At 38.4% G+C, this 15,565-nt stretch overlaps 1 protein-coding gene across 1 annotated transcript in view; it reads left to right on the top strand.

Annotated features, from left to right (window-relative positions):
- ARMT1 (acidic residue methyltransferase 1) overlaps nucleotides 1–15,565 on the top strand; it is a 46,965-nt gene that overhangs the window by 18,771 nt on the left and 12,629 nt on the right. Inside the window, exons 6-9 of the mRNA XM_054514306.1 lie at nucleotides 976–1,107; nucleotides 4,032–4,288; nucleotides 7,903–8,047; nucleotides 9,773–9,958. Of these exons, the coding sequence (XP_054370281.1) occupies nucleotides 976–1,107; nucleotides 4,032–4,288; nucleotides 7,903–8,047; nucleotides 9,773–9,958 (720 nt within the window). The remainder of the gene's footprint in view (nucleotides 1–975; nucleotides 1,108–4,031; nucleotides 4,289–7,902; nucleotides 8,048–9,772; nucleotides 9,959–15,565) is intronic.

Below are 15,565 nucleotides of genomic sequence, written 5' to 3'. Positions count from 1 at the left end.
CTCTACCAAGACTTCAGGTCTGAATTTTCATCTTGAAAGACTTAAGTAACAAAGGCCAAGACATCCAGCACATTCCTTCTCTACTGCAGAAGAGCAGAACATCACAAAAAGGAGAAAGCCTACTATAAAATCTAAAGGGTACAGCTAAAGGGTTGTACAAGTGGTGTGAAGGAGACTGTACTAGAAAGACAGAGGCAGTGCTTGCCATGGAATCAGGACTTGAAAAAGAATGAAAAGTAGTCATTATGGTGGTGGCTGGGGATGAGAAAGCATCAGTCAGGAAGCTGAAGTTGTGTCCAAGTGATGGAGTTCAAAAGGATCACTAACCTTGAAGGATTAGAAGTGAGAAAGCAAATGGCAAGCCAAAAAGTGACTTGTAGGAGCAGATACAAGTGTCTGAGTAGGCATGGGCTCTTCAGCCTGGTAGGGAGACTGTGGATGGGAGATATGATAGAAATCTGAAAAATCATGCGTGGCACAGAGAAGATGATAGCCATTGCTTTTTTTCAACATTTCTTCTGAAAGAAACATGAGGGGATGTGTGGTGTAACTGAAGTCTAAAAACCAAAGTGATTCTTTGCGTAAGAGACCCCTGAGGACTCCCTTTGGATTAAAGTTTATATGAAAGAGTAACTGCATAATTTTGTAGAAAAGGGACCTTTTGAATATTACTAAATATACAGAAACTGCTGGAAATAGCCAGAGCTGCAAGCAGTAGGAGGTCATGGGAGTGTTGAGGAGGACCATCTTACTTGAGCACTGGTGCTGGTGGCTGAACTTGGAGATGAAGGTGGAGACTCATAGAAAAGCAAGTCTTTAACCTATTTTTCAGTAAGTGTGTGTTACTCTGGGAATAATACTCGGCAATATTTGGAGTAATGCCCTGGAGCAGCTTAATCAAATGAAAAAGCACTGAAGCAGAAATGTTCCAAAAATGTGATGTCTAAAGGTTTTGTATTCATTCTGTCTTCACAGGAATCTCATGATCACGTTCTTTTGGATATTCCTGTCACTAGAGAGCAGATGAATCATTATCGAGCTGCAGCTGAAACTGCTCAAAGTGAACTTGCAGCACTTTCAGTGAAGTATGACTGTGCCCAGTCAGAGGTACAGCTAAAAATAATTTCAAATCCTTCTCCAAACCTGAGGATATTTTGCAGTTTCCTTATGTGGAGAATAGAAAGCTTGAAGAAAGTCCAAAACTTGCTTTTCCTACAGAACTTTTGGATTTTTGTTTTTAGAATGTCTGTGTGAGTTTTACTTTGTTTCTTTCTGTGATCGAGAACTGATTATAAGTTTGTATTTGGAAGACTTGAAGCAGTGTAGCTTTTTATCGTCATCTAAGTGCAATATGTTTATATTAAAGCTGAAAATTAATTAAATTGTGGTTGTATAAACATTCAGATAGATATCCTCCTCTTCCTGCTGGTGAGCTAAGATCTAGCTGCTCATCTTTACTCATGTCTCCCTTTTATTCAAGTTATAGCTCCCCAAGTGTGCTCTGCTTTCGTCACCAGTGAAATTGTGTTTGTACTAATGAGGTTGATTGTAGCTAGAGAGGCTGAAGAACACATACACATACTTTTTTATTCTTCCTGCTCTGTAGATGGTGTTTCTAAGGAGAGGATTTATTACAAGGTAATTTTTAGAGCTGCCTTATTTCCACAAGTGATTTTTTTTAAACATATAACTGGTTAAAATTGATTTGATTGGAGTCAGCAATGTGGGCAGTGGTCAGTTTTAAAGTGGAGTAAAATGTGCCTTTAGAAGACATGAAGTGTTTACATTAATTAACATACAGAACTACAGGCATAAGTGGCCATTGGCTGAGGTTTAATTTGATCAGTTGGTCCTGCAGTCACTGCAGGGTTCCCCTACATTTAACATTTATCCAGAACTGGTGCCTTAAATTTAAATTTTAAGAAGCCATACAGAATCTAATGTTCTCATACGAAGAATTTATTACTGGAAATGCTGAATGGCTTTATTGCCAGAACATCTGACTGATTTATAGATTTTTCAAGACAGTGCTTGCAAAAGCATAGTCAAAAAAGCAGCTGTTCATGCTCTTGTTAATAAAGACCTTCATGACCCAGCTGAGGTCAGAGCCTTGTTCTGCTGAGTGCTCTGTAAAACTCATGATATGGGATTATTCTTGCTTTTTCTGCTATTGGAACTGACCACAAAGACAATGGACAGATGAAAAAATATCACATGGGGAGTTGAACCACAGAGAAATTTTAAGGTTATGAACACTCCAAGATACCATAGCTTGGTCCAGCTGCCAAGCAAAGCAGTGCTATTGTTCCTTCAGCTGCTCATTTCCTTCCCCACACTGCCCCACCCCTTGTCCCAGCACAGATGTGTGTTTAGTTTTTACAGTGCACTGCTGTGTCCATGCAATTGAGAAATAATTCCTTTCCTTCTGAGTTGCTTTTTAGCCAGATCAGTTTGCCAATCTTATTTCACCTTGTAGCCATATAAGTGCTTCTTCTAGCACTAAGAGGAGGGTGGAGTATGGAAATGAAGCCCACGAACCCGGGAAAAAGCCAAGCTGCTTTTCGTGAACTCAGTGCTGCTCCAGAGTGTCTGATAAAGCTGTGCTTCCACGTGAAGCATAAGCTTATTGAAGGCTGTGCTGCTGCTGCTGCAAGGCTGATCCTCCTCCCTGATTTCTCAGTGTTAGCCTTTGCTCTGTGATTCTCCTCTCCTCTGCAAGAGAAGAAGTGAACTATTTTCTATCGTTGTTATTGAAGTTGTTTGTAGGGGAGTCAGACAAACACAGAGCTGGTGCGAGGGAGACGAGGACAGCGTGCGTGGCTGGAAAGAGGAGAAGCAGGACCTCCCTTTTCCAAGGCATTTGCTGTTCTGCTGGCTCACCAGGCTCTCAAATTTCTCTGAGTATCTTGGGTCATACTGAAAGACTCCCAACAGAGAAGTGAATTTCCCCTTGTTCTGGATTGCAGTTCAATATCTTAAATATTTTTTCCCCTTAAAATGTTTGCCACAGTTTAGAAGTTCGGTCATTCACCATAAAGAACAGTTAACTTGGATAAACTATTTGCCTGTTAATTTTATATGATAGGACAGAAGTTCTTCAGATTGCATCTTGCTGCTTTTAATTGGAATTGTCAGGAAAGCTGAAACATGCCTTAACACTTCTTGTGACAAAAAAGTCCACTTTAAATTACTTATTCCTAATAAAAAAAAATCATATGGAAATTTTGTTTGTCTGGTGAGTCTCCCTCAAGTGCAGTCTCCTAGAGAAGCTTCTAATAGAAATAGTTCAATGGAAAATGGTATTTCTAACAAAGAGAGAGAGAAAAATCTACTGAACTCCATGGGCTCTTGGAAAGCTCTAACATCATCCCTGTAAGAGGTCTCTAACATTTAGGGTGATTTTCCTCCTCCTACCCTTCCTTAAAAGACTATGTTGCTGTTTCTGTGTAAATACAGCTCTGGATTATCATACCCAAAAATAACTATTTGCATAAGATGGGAAGGGGGTGCCTACCATACAATGCTCCAAAAATTTAGTTGCCTCTGAATATGCCTCAAGCCATCAAAAGGCCCCACACTCATACAGCAGCATACTTTGCTGTTACAACTCCCTGCAGCTCTAGATTATCTGTGGAATTGAGCACCAGATTTGGAAGCACACAGGCGGCAGGCAAAATAGAGGGAATAGTGTTGTTAATAACTTTGCTGTAATGCAGATACATAGGAGACATGAGTTAAGGTTGTGCAGCAGAACTTAAGTTAGACTTTTCCTAAATTCTGAATTAGCAAATAAACTTATTTTCTTGTAAGATGTTGTCTTGAAAAGTTGTATTGTGTTACCCAACAGTAGCTTTTGTTTTTGCAAACCTCTTCCATTGCTTTTTCCTAGTTATGTGAAAGTAAAGTTGTGTCCCTCTACTCAGTCTTGTAGTGATGGAAATGTGTTTCTTGTCACATTACTAAGCTTATAATACAGTCATGTTATTTCAGGCTGGGAAAACTATTCTTCATTAATTTTCTCCTATCTGTAGCTGCTTCAACTCAGGTCGAGCATGATCTCTAAAGAAGCTTCTTTTCAAGAGCTGAAGGCTGAAGCTGAAAGCCATAAGGAAAACAATGCTAGACTGATGTCTCGCCTCCTTTCTTTGCAAACACGAATCCAGGAGATGGAAGAAGAGCTGTGCGTGCTCTCTGCTTCTAAAAGCCAGGCTGAGCTGGCAGCTCAGGTGGCATGTAAGGAAAACTTGGAGCTGAAGGAGGAGCTCCATGAGAAAAGTGCAGAACTAAAGTAAGAGTCACGTGAGATAAGAAGCAACGTTTTTTTGGGTAGGATGATGGAATGGTACAGTTGTCGATATAGAAAAAGAAGTTGATGGATGGACTTTATTGCAGTTCTGAATTCTGTTACAGTGCCTGAGTGTGTGGAAGGTGCTGAAATTTGAATTTTGTTTTGAGCTGGTAGTCAATACCTAGAATGTTTTGTACTTTGAAGGTGAAATGCATTGAACTTATAAAACATAGTATCCTTTAACTGTACTGTTCTTAGCATAGTGTATCAGAGCACTGATATGTCAGTTCTACATAATTGCTCATGTTTCGTGTCTGTAGGATGGAGACTCGTAGCAAAATTGATTGATATGAGAATATTCTAAGCTCTTAAATTCCAAAATCAGTGTTAGTCCTATTAATAGTCACCTGGACTCTTTTAATGGATTTTTTTGCCCATTATCAGACTAATATTTGTGACTCCATCAATACTGTCTAGAGCAAGGAGTGAGTGTTTACCAGAGCAAGGTGAGTGTTTACCAGACACCTGTCTTTCCCAAATCAGTGTTTGGCACAGCTCTGCCAGGTTTTATGCATTAAAAGTGAATAATTAAGTCATTTTAAAACTTAGAGAAAACCATTACAGCGCACTTGTTTATTATCAGCTGATTTGCCAAAGGCCCTGCCTGGAGAGTGCAGTTTTACATAATGGCCGTTAAGATTCTTTAAAATGCTATTTCAGGGAAAAAAAAAAGAAGAAGAAGAAGAAAAGGGAAGAAAAACCTCCTGTCCTGTTTGCTTGCCTAACTCACTGGGAGAAAACTTCTGGAATACTGTGTTTCATACTTGCCTGCAATTAAAGTGATACAATCAATTTTATGGGCATAAATCTCTGCTGTCACTCCCAGAGCAGTCCTGGCTGCTCTCTTTGGCATACAATACTTGTGTAATCAGTTCTGTTTGTGCTGATGCGTGGTGATCAGGGGACTGCTCGAAGAGAGAAGTGAGCAAAAAAAAAAAAAAAAGCTTGATTTCCACCTCTACCAATCCCAGCTCTGGTTCACTGTGCACCTGGAGTGTGCCACTAGACTTCTGGCAAAGGGGAAGAGATACAGGGATAGTGACTCTGCTCATTTGGAAGGAACAAACATGCTGGATTGCTCATGAATATTCAGTGTTTGCTTCCAAAGCTTTTTGTTGTCCTCAACTGATGGTTACATGTGTCACTTCACACTAACCAATGTGTTGACTCAGTGAACTTCAGTCCCTTATTCTGGCCACCCTGGTCGTGCCTGGCACATGACTAGTCCCAATTAGGTGTTCAAAAAAGATTTTCACTGAAAACCACTAATGAGAGGGAAGAGCAAGCCAGCACACATGAAGTGCATATTTACATTCTATACCTTGGGGATACAGTAAGAAATGTTTGGTGAATTCTCTGATTGGCTTCCAGGATGTGCACCTCTGCTATTGAAAATGGTACTTTTCTGCTCGACATGTCTATTGCCATGGTATTTTTAGAGTGTGAACTGTCAAAAGCTTTTTTCTTCTTCTTTTTTCTTCCCTTCTCTTTGCTCATTAGTTCTGAAGAGCTAGCAAAACTGTGAAAAAGCTATGTTCTGCTTTTTTGTACCTGATTGCCTATTTTCTAGGGGCTCACACCTCTGCGGCCCTACTGCAGGTAATTAGATTATTCGTAAAGTTATCAAAGGAGTGCTTTGTACTTCAGATTTTTTATTTTTAGCAGCAGGCATGGTTTTGTTAGTGGATACCTCAGTTTTTTAGAGCTACGGAACAGTTGTGGGTGGTCAATCTTACATAATATTCTGACATATAGGCATGCATATATGGCACGTCTGAGCCTGATACCTATTCACTTCTGATATATCCCTCCTCACAACAACAGTTCAGAAATCATCTCATGGTTTAGTTTTGTTGGGGCTACAGAGGAAAGGAAGGTGCCCAGAGGTGAGGAAGCTGTGAGGGTGCTTGTGTTCTGGGTGACAGTGTCTGCTGCAGAAGGCAGAGCTCTTTTGGCTCATGGTGTGTGCTGTGCAGCAGTATGTGGAACTGCCCTCACAGTGCCCAGAGCAGTAATGAATGTTTTCCATTCCCCTCTTTATTCTGCCCCTGTCTTTCACTTTGCAGCAGGTTTCAGCAGCTGTGCTGATCCCCCTCCTAAGGTTATGTGTTAAATCTTTTCATGGACTGTCTGTTTTGCTTACTGATTTATAAGCATTCAATGTACTGTGTTTGCACTCACTGCGCATCTCCTGTTGGAGTCTTGTGGGCTCCTGTTTAAATGCCAGCTGAGAGAGTAAGAAATCAGACATGGAAAAGAATGAGTCCAGCAATGACTACTGGACCCACCTTAAAAACTGACAATAGTGCTACACTCTGATAAGCAAATGAGTTTCAATAAAATATTTTTTGCTCTAGGCATGCATTTGGTTACATCTCAGGTCTTGATTTATTTTAGAGTGAAGAACTTGCTTTAGAAAGAACCTTATTTTTCAAATGGAAGCTTGTCTTGCAAATTTACCACTACCAATCTACCATGTCTTGCACTCTTCCACTAAGTACCTGACTCGTGGGTGTTGGTGAGAGGTACTGGAGTTGACATTTGGATTAGACTAGTGGTTGTTTTCAGCTCTGTTTGGTTGGCTGGTTTTGCTATCCTGTTTGTAGTTTTTCATAAGTGATGTGTGTTTCAGCAGCATGAGCAAGACTCTTTCCTCCATTTCCTACCGAATCAGACTGTGGTGGTTCTTGTTTGCTGGACCCATTGTTGTCCCTGGCAAGGGAAGGAATGTAACCACATTTATATTAAACTCACTGTAAATTTATTTGTTGTTGTTCTTGTAGAGTATTTACAAACTGACACCTGCTCTTAAGGCTGAGAATGCATTTCATGTGGGATATGCATCCACATGATAGGCTCCTGTTGAGTGAAATTGATGGCAAAATTGTGATGAAATTGCTGGCAAAAAGTTCCCTTTTCTTAATATCTTTGTGGTAGCTCCTGTCAAAAGATGCTGTCTTTTTGAATACATCCCTTTCATGAGCAGTGCTTCAGAGTACTGCACAGCAAAGTAGTGTCTCCCATCTCTGCTTCTGCTGGTAATGTTCCCTTCACAGGTACTCTGGATGTCTTACACTTCCATTGGTCCAGAAAGGCTTCTCTTTACTTGAACTTTGTTAATCATCTCTGTCAGCTTCTTTAGAGAGAGGGGATGTGCTTTTTGCATATTTTTGCTATGAGTTGATCACTCTCTCCCCCCCACTTACTTTTTCTAAGGTTTTACTTGCAATTTCTGCTTGTAGTATCTTGAGGGCACCATTTATTCATGTCACTTAGTTCTTGTGTTTTATTCAAATTTATGCTGAGAATGAGATTGGGATCATAGAAGATTTTTTTAAGTGTTTATCAAAAGCAATGATGAAGAGATGTTTACACATAAGGCAACCACAAAAGTTATATGTATTACATAACAGATATAGAGAATTAAATGTAACTTTTAAAATTCATTTGGTGGTATGCAGAAGCTAGCAATAGTCTTGGGACAATGTATTTTGCCTAGAATTCTTTTTCAGGGAACATTCATCCTGATGTGTATATTTTCTCTGTCTGGTTAGTAAATATTTGAATGAGTGTGAAGAAAACATGACTCAAGCTTCTAAAATCAGTAAAAACTATGAAGAGCTCCTTACACATCTTTCTGGATTCTTGGATGTAGACATCAGAGAAAAAGAGAAACCACAAGAAGATTTAACATCAAAGGTGATTGTGTAGGCAAATGTTTCTCTACAGTGATTTAACAGAAAAATATTTAGTTGTCACAGAAGTAAAGCAAATAATAAAGATCTTTGTATTTAATTATGGTTTGCAGACAGTGCTATCATTTAAAGATGAATTTTTTTTTCCTACTGGGCTAATTTTCAAAGGTGCTGAAGACTAATAGGCCTCAGTGAACTCAGTCTCTCTTATCTGCATAAATAATTTATCAGCCTGTAGTTCCCACATACAGCCCTGCTTAGATACTTGGTTAAAAGCTTTCCTTAAAACATTAATGTGGGGTCAACAGGTGATGTGTAAACTGTAGCACTAGATCTTATCTCTTATCTTGAGCTGACATGCCATTAAATACAAACATCTGAAATGGCATGCCCTAAAACAACCTTTTCTGTGTTCTGTAATAAGATGCTGTAAATAACTTTGTGGTGCTTCTGAGACTTAATAATAAAAATTTATAATTTCTCTTCAGAATACTTCTGAAGTTCCAAAACTAAGCTTCCATTTAGGAAAAGAAAGTTGCTTGTATATTCTTTTAACATCTGTCAGTGCTGCTGAAAGTAATTTTATTCTAATTTTATGCATTTGACTCATCTTCTGTCCACTCTTTGATCTCTATTTTTCTTTACTTTGGAGCACAACAGATATTTGGAGAAATTCTATTTCATAATGTTCATGTCATTGTGAGATTACAGTCTTAATAAATCAAGATTATCTAGTATGTATCCCAGTGAGTGTACGCCCTCATAATATTACAAGCACATTGAAATTTTAATAGATGCTGTAAAAACATTGCCACGCAAGATGCACTCTTGCATGCTTTAATAATTAATAACTTAATCATTAGAGCTTTAAAAAACATATTTTCATGTCTTTTAACAAAGTAGTAATAAATCTAGTTGGGAAATCTAATTTGTGCTGAAAGCTGTGCCTTAGGAAACCTTAGCAACTAGTTTTCCTGGGGTCTTGGCACATCTATTTAGCTTCTTTTCCACATTATGGTTTTATTTAAGACAGAATTGATCTGTTTTAGTCTTAACAAATGTCTTGCCAGCAGGAATCAGGGTACATTTTTTGCTCGCTCTTTGAAGTGCCCACATTTGTCTATTCCACTGATCGGAAATAGCATAGTGTACCAAAACAGCCCTGGAATCCTCCTGGAAAGGACTCCTTTTTCCAAGGTGTTGGCTGCTCATAATGTCAGCACACCAGGTATTTGGCCCTGTCCTTGAATGTGCATATGAAATATCTGTTACTAACTCCAACCTCTGGTGCTTAAAAAGTTTTGAGCATGAATTGCAGCTTTCGTGTTCCAAATGAAAGGCACACATCTTAAAAAGCCAGGCTGGAATGGTTTGCTTTTCCCATGAAGGAGCTGCAAGGTCTGTTTTCTGACCTGCCTCGTGTCAAGCATGGACATGCAGCAGCAGTAGCTCTCCACCTGTTTAATACATCATAAAGTCTGTGTGGGAGCAAATCTGAATCACATTTAGCTAAGGTGGGCGTTTATAGTGAGAATATAATTCTATTATTTTAACTGTCTTTCTACTCTTTTTCTAAAGGGGCAGTTGAGTGCAATTATAAGTCCAACCCAGGGGTCACCAGAAACATTGAGTCTTTATTGGCATGATTAGGAGCAGGTGTAACTGGGATGAATATTTTTAGTTTTTAAGAGCTTTTAAGAAGCTACTAATATTTGATTTATTTCTCAAGGTCTCTGAAATATGTAAAGAAAATGTGACACTAAAACACCAGGTTGCTGCTCTTCAAGAAGCTGTGAATGTCCATGAGGTGGAGTCTAAAGCTAACAGAGAAACTATCATGAGACTGGTTTCCGAAGTGGCCAAGGAGCAGAAAAAGGCAGCAGGACACTACCAAGACATGGAAAAACTTAGTAAGGTACATAATTGCATGGCATGTATGCTTGTCTGGTTTTCAAATGTTTTCAAATTAATTTTCAATAGGAATTGCATGAGAAAAAATTATGTTGATTAGGGTCTTTCCTAAAAAGGACATTTTTCTAAGGTCATTTTCAACTTTTTGAAAGTGAGATACGAAGATTAAACAATAACAATTTGTAAAATAGATCTGAGGTAGATTTGATGGCTTTCAATGCTGTTTGCAAATTTCTGTTTTTGCTGTCTTCTTAGTGTTGTAACCTTTGTGCTTGCACAAACGTAAATAAATTAATGTGTATATTGTTAATATCTCAGGCACAAGTATGAAGTAGTGAAAAATGGTTTTTAAAGTAATATTTATTTGATACTGCAAGTCTTCTGAGAATTTTTCGACTCAGTTTTACAAAAATTCTAATGAGAAATTAAAAGGAATTGATTGGACACTATTCTTTCTCTTAAAGCACTGGCAGGTTAAGTGTTTTGGCTTCCATACACGCTAGATTATCTTTTCACTGCATTATAAATTTGTATTTCATAACCATAGCCCAAAAGTTGTAGCAATACAATGGCTCTTGCAGGAGAGCAAGAAGTTTCACTGTTGGGAAGCCTTAGAGGAAATCTGTGCAGCAGGACGGATGGTCAGATGAGAAATGTAAGTTAAGTTGTAGGTCAGGTATTCCAAATTCACCTAGCTATGATTGAATTGCTCCAGGAGCACTCCCCATTAAGAGTTGGTATATTTCAAAGGATGGATGAACAAAGTGCATTTCTGTAGAAATTTTCCTTATTGCTCTGCACTTTGGATGATGTCTGTGGAAAGGAAGCAGTTTAGTGAAGCCAGAATGAAGATTTCCTGCAGGTGAAATAGAGCAGTTAAAGCTGACGGCCAGAACGTGAGAAAATAAGAAAGTCAGACTGCCAAATGCATAGCTGAGTTGTGTGTGATTGAGTTTGTAGGAATTTTTAACATAAAGACAACCCTGTGCAAGTGAGTTTTCCAAAGTAGTACAGCATTTTCCCCACCCCTGGCATTCCTCTTTTCCTGAAGAAGAGACACCCACCCTCCACTTTGAAGGATCTAGTGTTCTGATCTGGTTGTAAGCAAAATACTTAGGAGATGAGAAATAGCTGGCAGCCTGCTCTGGAAAAGAAAGAATTTGTGCGTAAGATAAATGTAAGTACCGCAAGGGTAATAAATTTTTATTACTGCTGAAAATAGTTCTTACCAAGCTGTGTGCAATTTTCTAAGACTCAATGGAACAGAGAGAGAGCCTGCACCAAAAACTTACATAGGTCCTTTTTGCGAACATTTTGTTTTCATGCTTCACTTCAAACACAGGTGTGTGAGGAAGAACAGAGTGTAGTTTTCTCAGTAAACCAGAATCAGGAGATGTTTTAAATCAAGATCAGGGCTCCATTTGTGGCTTGTTTTTCAAGTTTACTCCGACTCTGAAAACATTTACCAAGTTGAGCTGTTTTCTGAAAAATATTTTCCTATCGTTATTTTGCATGTGCCAAATACATAATTTATTTAACCAATTTTACAGAATTATCTTTCTAAATTATTAGCATTGCCTTTCAAAAGCATTGCCTTTGAAAAGCCCCATCTGCATAGAGGCTGCAGATTCCTCCAGTGCAATTTCAGTTTAGCAACTCAGATTTGCAGACACTGAGTAAATCTGTTGAGGAGGTTTTGCGTTCACAAAATCATATGAAGAAGTTCAGTACTGAAAAAGAAAGCAAAAGACAAAAAATGCTTTGTGTCCTCACATGTGAAGTGTGGGATCCTCTGTTCCCTTGATGGGTGTGTGGCTTGGTTACAGGAGGGGCACCAGTGGCATAAGCCAGTCTGCCTTCACCACGTACCTCATGCAGCACAATTTAAGCACATGAAAGGAGCTGCATGTGCTGCGACATGTTCCCCTGTCAAGGTGAGAAGCAGAAATCCATACTGCTCCTGTGCCAGAAGACTCATACTTGGTTGAGTGTTTCTGGGCTGGTTTTGGACTTAATTAATGGAATTGCCTGTAGCTGAATTTACCCAGCAAAGGCTGAGTACAAGTGACTCTTGCTTGCACATACCAGCAGCTCTCAGGGTCAAACATTTTGGCCATCTTCACTATTTCCCCCAATTTTCTCTTAAAATTCTTCCTGAGTGTATAGAGAGCATCACACTGTTCTGTCTGTCATCTCCACCAAGATTTGGCCATCACACTGTTCCCTGCCACCCCTCTGAATAATTGCCTATTTTAATTGCCGGGTAGTTCTCCACTCCCATTACTTAGGAATTCTATGAATTCCTTCTCTTGATCAGGTGCTTTTTTTTTTTTTTTTTAATGTCCCAAGAGGAAGTAGCTTCCTCTATGCAAAAATTCTTACTGAATAAAATGAAAGCCAGTTAATTCCATTTTAAGGCTAATATATTTAAAATATTCTTTAGCATGTTTAATACTTGAGTATTTGTTGCAGTTAGCTGGGCTTCATTTGAGGAACATTAACAAGTGAACAATCATTTTATCTGTTCCCCTCTCAGTCTCCATGCATGACAATATCAAGCAGCAGAGAGTAAAAGCCAATAATTCCTGAAGCTAATAAAAGTAAAAAAACCCAAACATTCAAGAAGCTGTTTTTTTCTAATCCATTACTTTTATTTATTTCTGAATATATTCTTCTATTTGTTTCTGAATTTCTCATGCTTCTGATAGAATATTGCAGGATTTTGCTTCTGGAAATCTGTAAATATTGTGCATACCTTTATTATGGCTGCATTCAATATCAAATTTGCATTTGATGAAAAACAACTTTTAAATCCTGCCCAGATTTCTAGACTGAGGACCAGAATACCCAAACTTTCTTTCTGTATTTCCAGAGAGTGATTACTGATTATGCTAATAATAATTAGAGAATTATAACATTCTTTGAGAGTGTCTATAGGTCTTCTAAAATGTCTTATTTACTCTAAGCAAGTTTCTTTTTAATATTTAATAAATTCCTCTATGGTATTTACCTAAGATATAGAAGAGGATGCATATATTCTTCCAGATTAATTTAAATACAGCATTGCCACAGATAAACCACAAGAACTAGTAAACCTTCTTGTTCTGTTTCACATTTTTGCTGATGGTTCAACCTGGAAATATTTGTGATTTCCCCCTGAAGTGCTATTTTAAACATTTGTTTTGCAAAGATGTGCACTGTGCAAAACCTTTAAAGAACATACTTGAAATGTATGCAAGCAATTTTAATTAATACAAATGTATCTGCATGTACAACTGATGCAAAATTAACCAAGAAAATACTCTACAGTATTCAATATTGGCTTATATTGTTATGTTAATGAACAAAATAGAGCTAAGTAGTTTCTAATCAATATAAACATATTAAAATAAAATCCATTTTATGAAAAGAGTTAATTAAAATATGAAAACCTTATTTAAGGACTTTGATTGGACTTGAGAAACATGGCTACGTTTTGAATATACCAAAATACTTAGATTGTAGGAGAGATAGCCAAATGATTTTAGGTTTTTCTTGTCCCAACAGATAAATACAGGAATGAGTTTCTCAGAACCTGGATTTTTTTTTGTTTGTTTGTTTTTGTTTATAAGATGTCATTAAAAAAATATTAGAGGCAGGTTTCAGCAGGAATCACAGATATTTCCAGACTGAATTATTTGAGAAGAGAGGAGATAAGAGCAAACTAGCTTGCAATCCTTCTGGTATTAACAGTAGTAACTGGAGGTGCAGCTGGTGTAAGAATTGATCTGGAAAATACCTGCATTCTTTTAATACCTTATTATTACTGTTAATGTAATCTGGGCTCTTTTTTGTATATGTATACATGGTTGAATTTAGTATATTGAGAGCATGCTGCTGATTGGGGTGTCAGTATTAATAGAATCATGGAATTATTTGGGTTGGAAAGGACCTGTAAATTCATGGAGTCCAACTGTTAACCCAGCACTGCCAAACCTGCCACTAAACCATGTCCCTAAGTATCCTGTATACAGTATCCTCTATCCTAATATCCTATATATCCCTAAGTATATCTCCAGGGGTGGTGACTCCACCACTTACTTCCCTGGGCAGCCTGTTCCAATGCTTCATAGCCCTTTTGATGAAGAATATTTTCCTAATATCCAATCTAAACCTCCCCTGGCCATGATTCAGGGCCATTTCCTATGTTTCTTAACTGGGAGAAGAAATTGACCCCCACCTGGCTCCAGCCTCCTTCCAGGCAGTTGTAGAGAGTGATAAGGTCTCCCTTGAGCCTCCTCCAGTTTAAACACCTCCAGCTCCTCCAGGTCCTCCTCATCAGACTTGTGCTTCAGACCTGTAACCAGCTCCACTGCCCTTCTCTGGACACCAGAGCACCTCAGTGTCCTTCCTGAGCTGAGGGGCCCAAAAGAAAACACAGGGCTCAAGGTATGGCCTCACCAGTGCTGAGTACAGGGGGACAATCCCTGCCCTGCTCCTGCTGGCCACACCATTGCTGAGCCAGGCCAGGATGCCATCGGCCTTCTTGGCCACCTGGGCACAGCTGGCTCATGTTCAGCTGCTGTTTACCAGCACCCCCAGGTGCTTTTATGCCTGGCAGTTTCCTAGCCACTGTTTGGTGGCTTGTACTTCTTTATTTTAGACTTTGATCTTTTTAATAAACTATGTTTGTTTTCAGATGTTCACAATTTAACAAGATGGTGATTAGGTAAGCTCCCTCGTACTGGCAAACCATTTTAGCACTGCCTTTCTGAAAGGAAAAATACACACTGCTGAAAACTGTAATTGAAATAAATGACTCTTTATTCTTTGCTGTAATTACCATAATGTAGTTCTGAGCACAGGTGGGAATTTTCTATTAAGAGGACATGTCTAGAATAAAAAAGAGAAATTGGCAAGGAATCAGGCCAACATTTGTTTCTAAAACAATTCTAAAATTACTTTAGAAATGTGAAATAACAAATAATTTCCTAAATGACAGGGGTTGTTTTTATTTATGCTTTTGTATGTTTGCCTTTTCACTACTATTAAAAATTTTAGTGGTTTTAGTATCGTATTTTTATATTTTATTTACTAAAAGTACCCTGCAAACTCCTTTTTTTTGGCCATCTTCCCTGCTGATGTACAGAAATGCTCCCAGATTTTACTGCTTGATTGGCAGGTATACCATTAGTACAAATGACATGCTATGCTCCACAGCAAGCACACACAGACCCTTGAGTAATCACCATAATCATAACTGCTCAGGAACAGTTCTCTAACTCCAGTGTGCACAACCTTAACTCATATCAGTCCACTTACTGAGCCTCTACTTATCACTGAGACCTCCGGGGCAATCCAGTCCCCCTCTGTAAATATTCCATCCTCTGTAGTAATTTTTGTCATGTGTGGAATAATATTCTTTCCCATTTGTTCTTCTCAATCAATAAATGCCCTGAGAAATGAAGACCTAGTCTTTGCTGTACTTTTAGTTGGTCTTGCTGCAAATATTTTTCCTGTATATGTATGTGTAAGCACTCTTAATATTGGTATTGTGGGGAAAGGAGAGACACACAATATTCTTTATGTTTAGATGGTTATTTTTCTTTATTTTTTCCGTCATAATTTGTTT

The sequence above is a fragment of the Molothrus ater genome, chromosome 3 (assembly GCF_012460135.2).
Source record: "Molothrus ater isolate BHLD 08-10-18 breed brown headed cowbird chromosome 3, BPBGC_Mater_1.1, whole genome shotgun sequence".
NCBI classification, from domain to species: domain Eukaryota; kingdom Metazoa; phylum Chordata; class Aves; order Passeriformes; family Icteridae; genus Molothrus; species Molothrus ater.
Note: the sequence above shows the minus strand (reverse complement) of the source record. Positions and strands in the feature narration are given on the sequence as shown.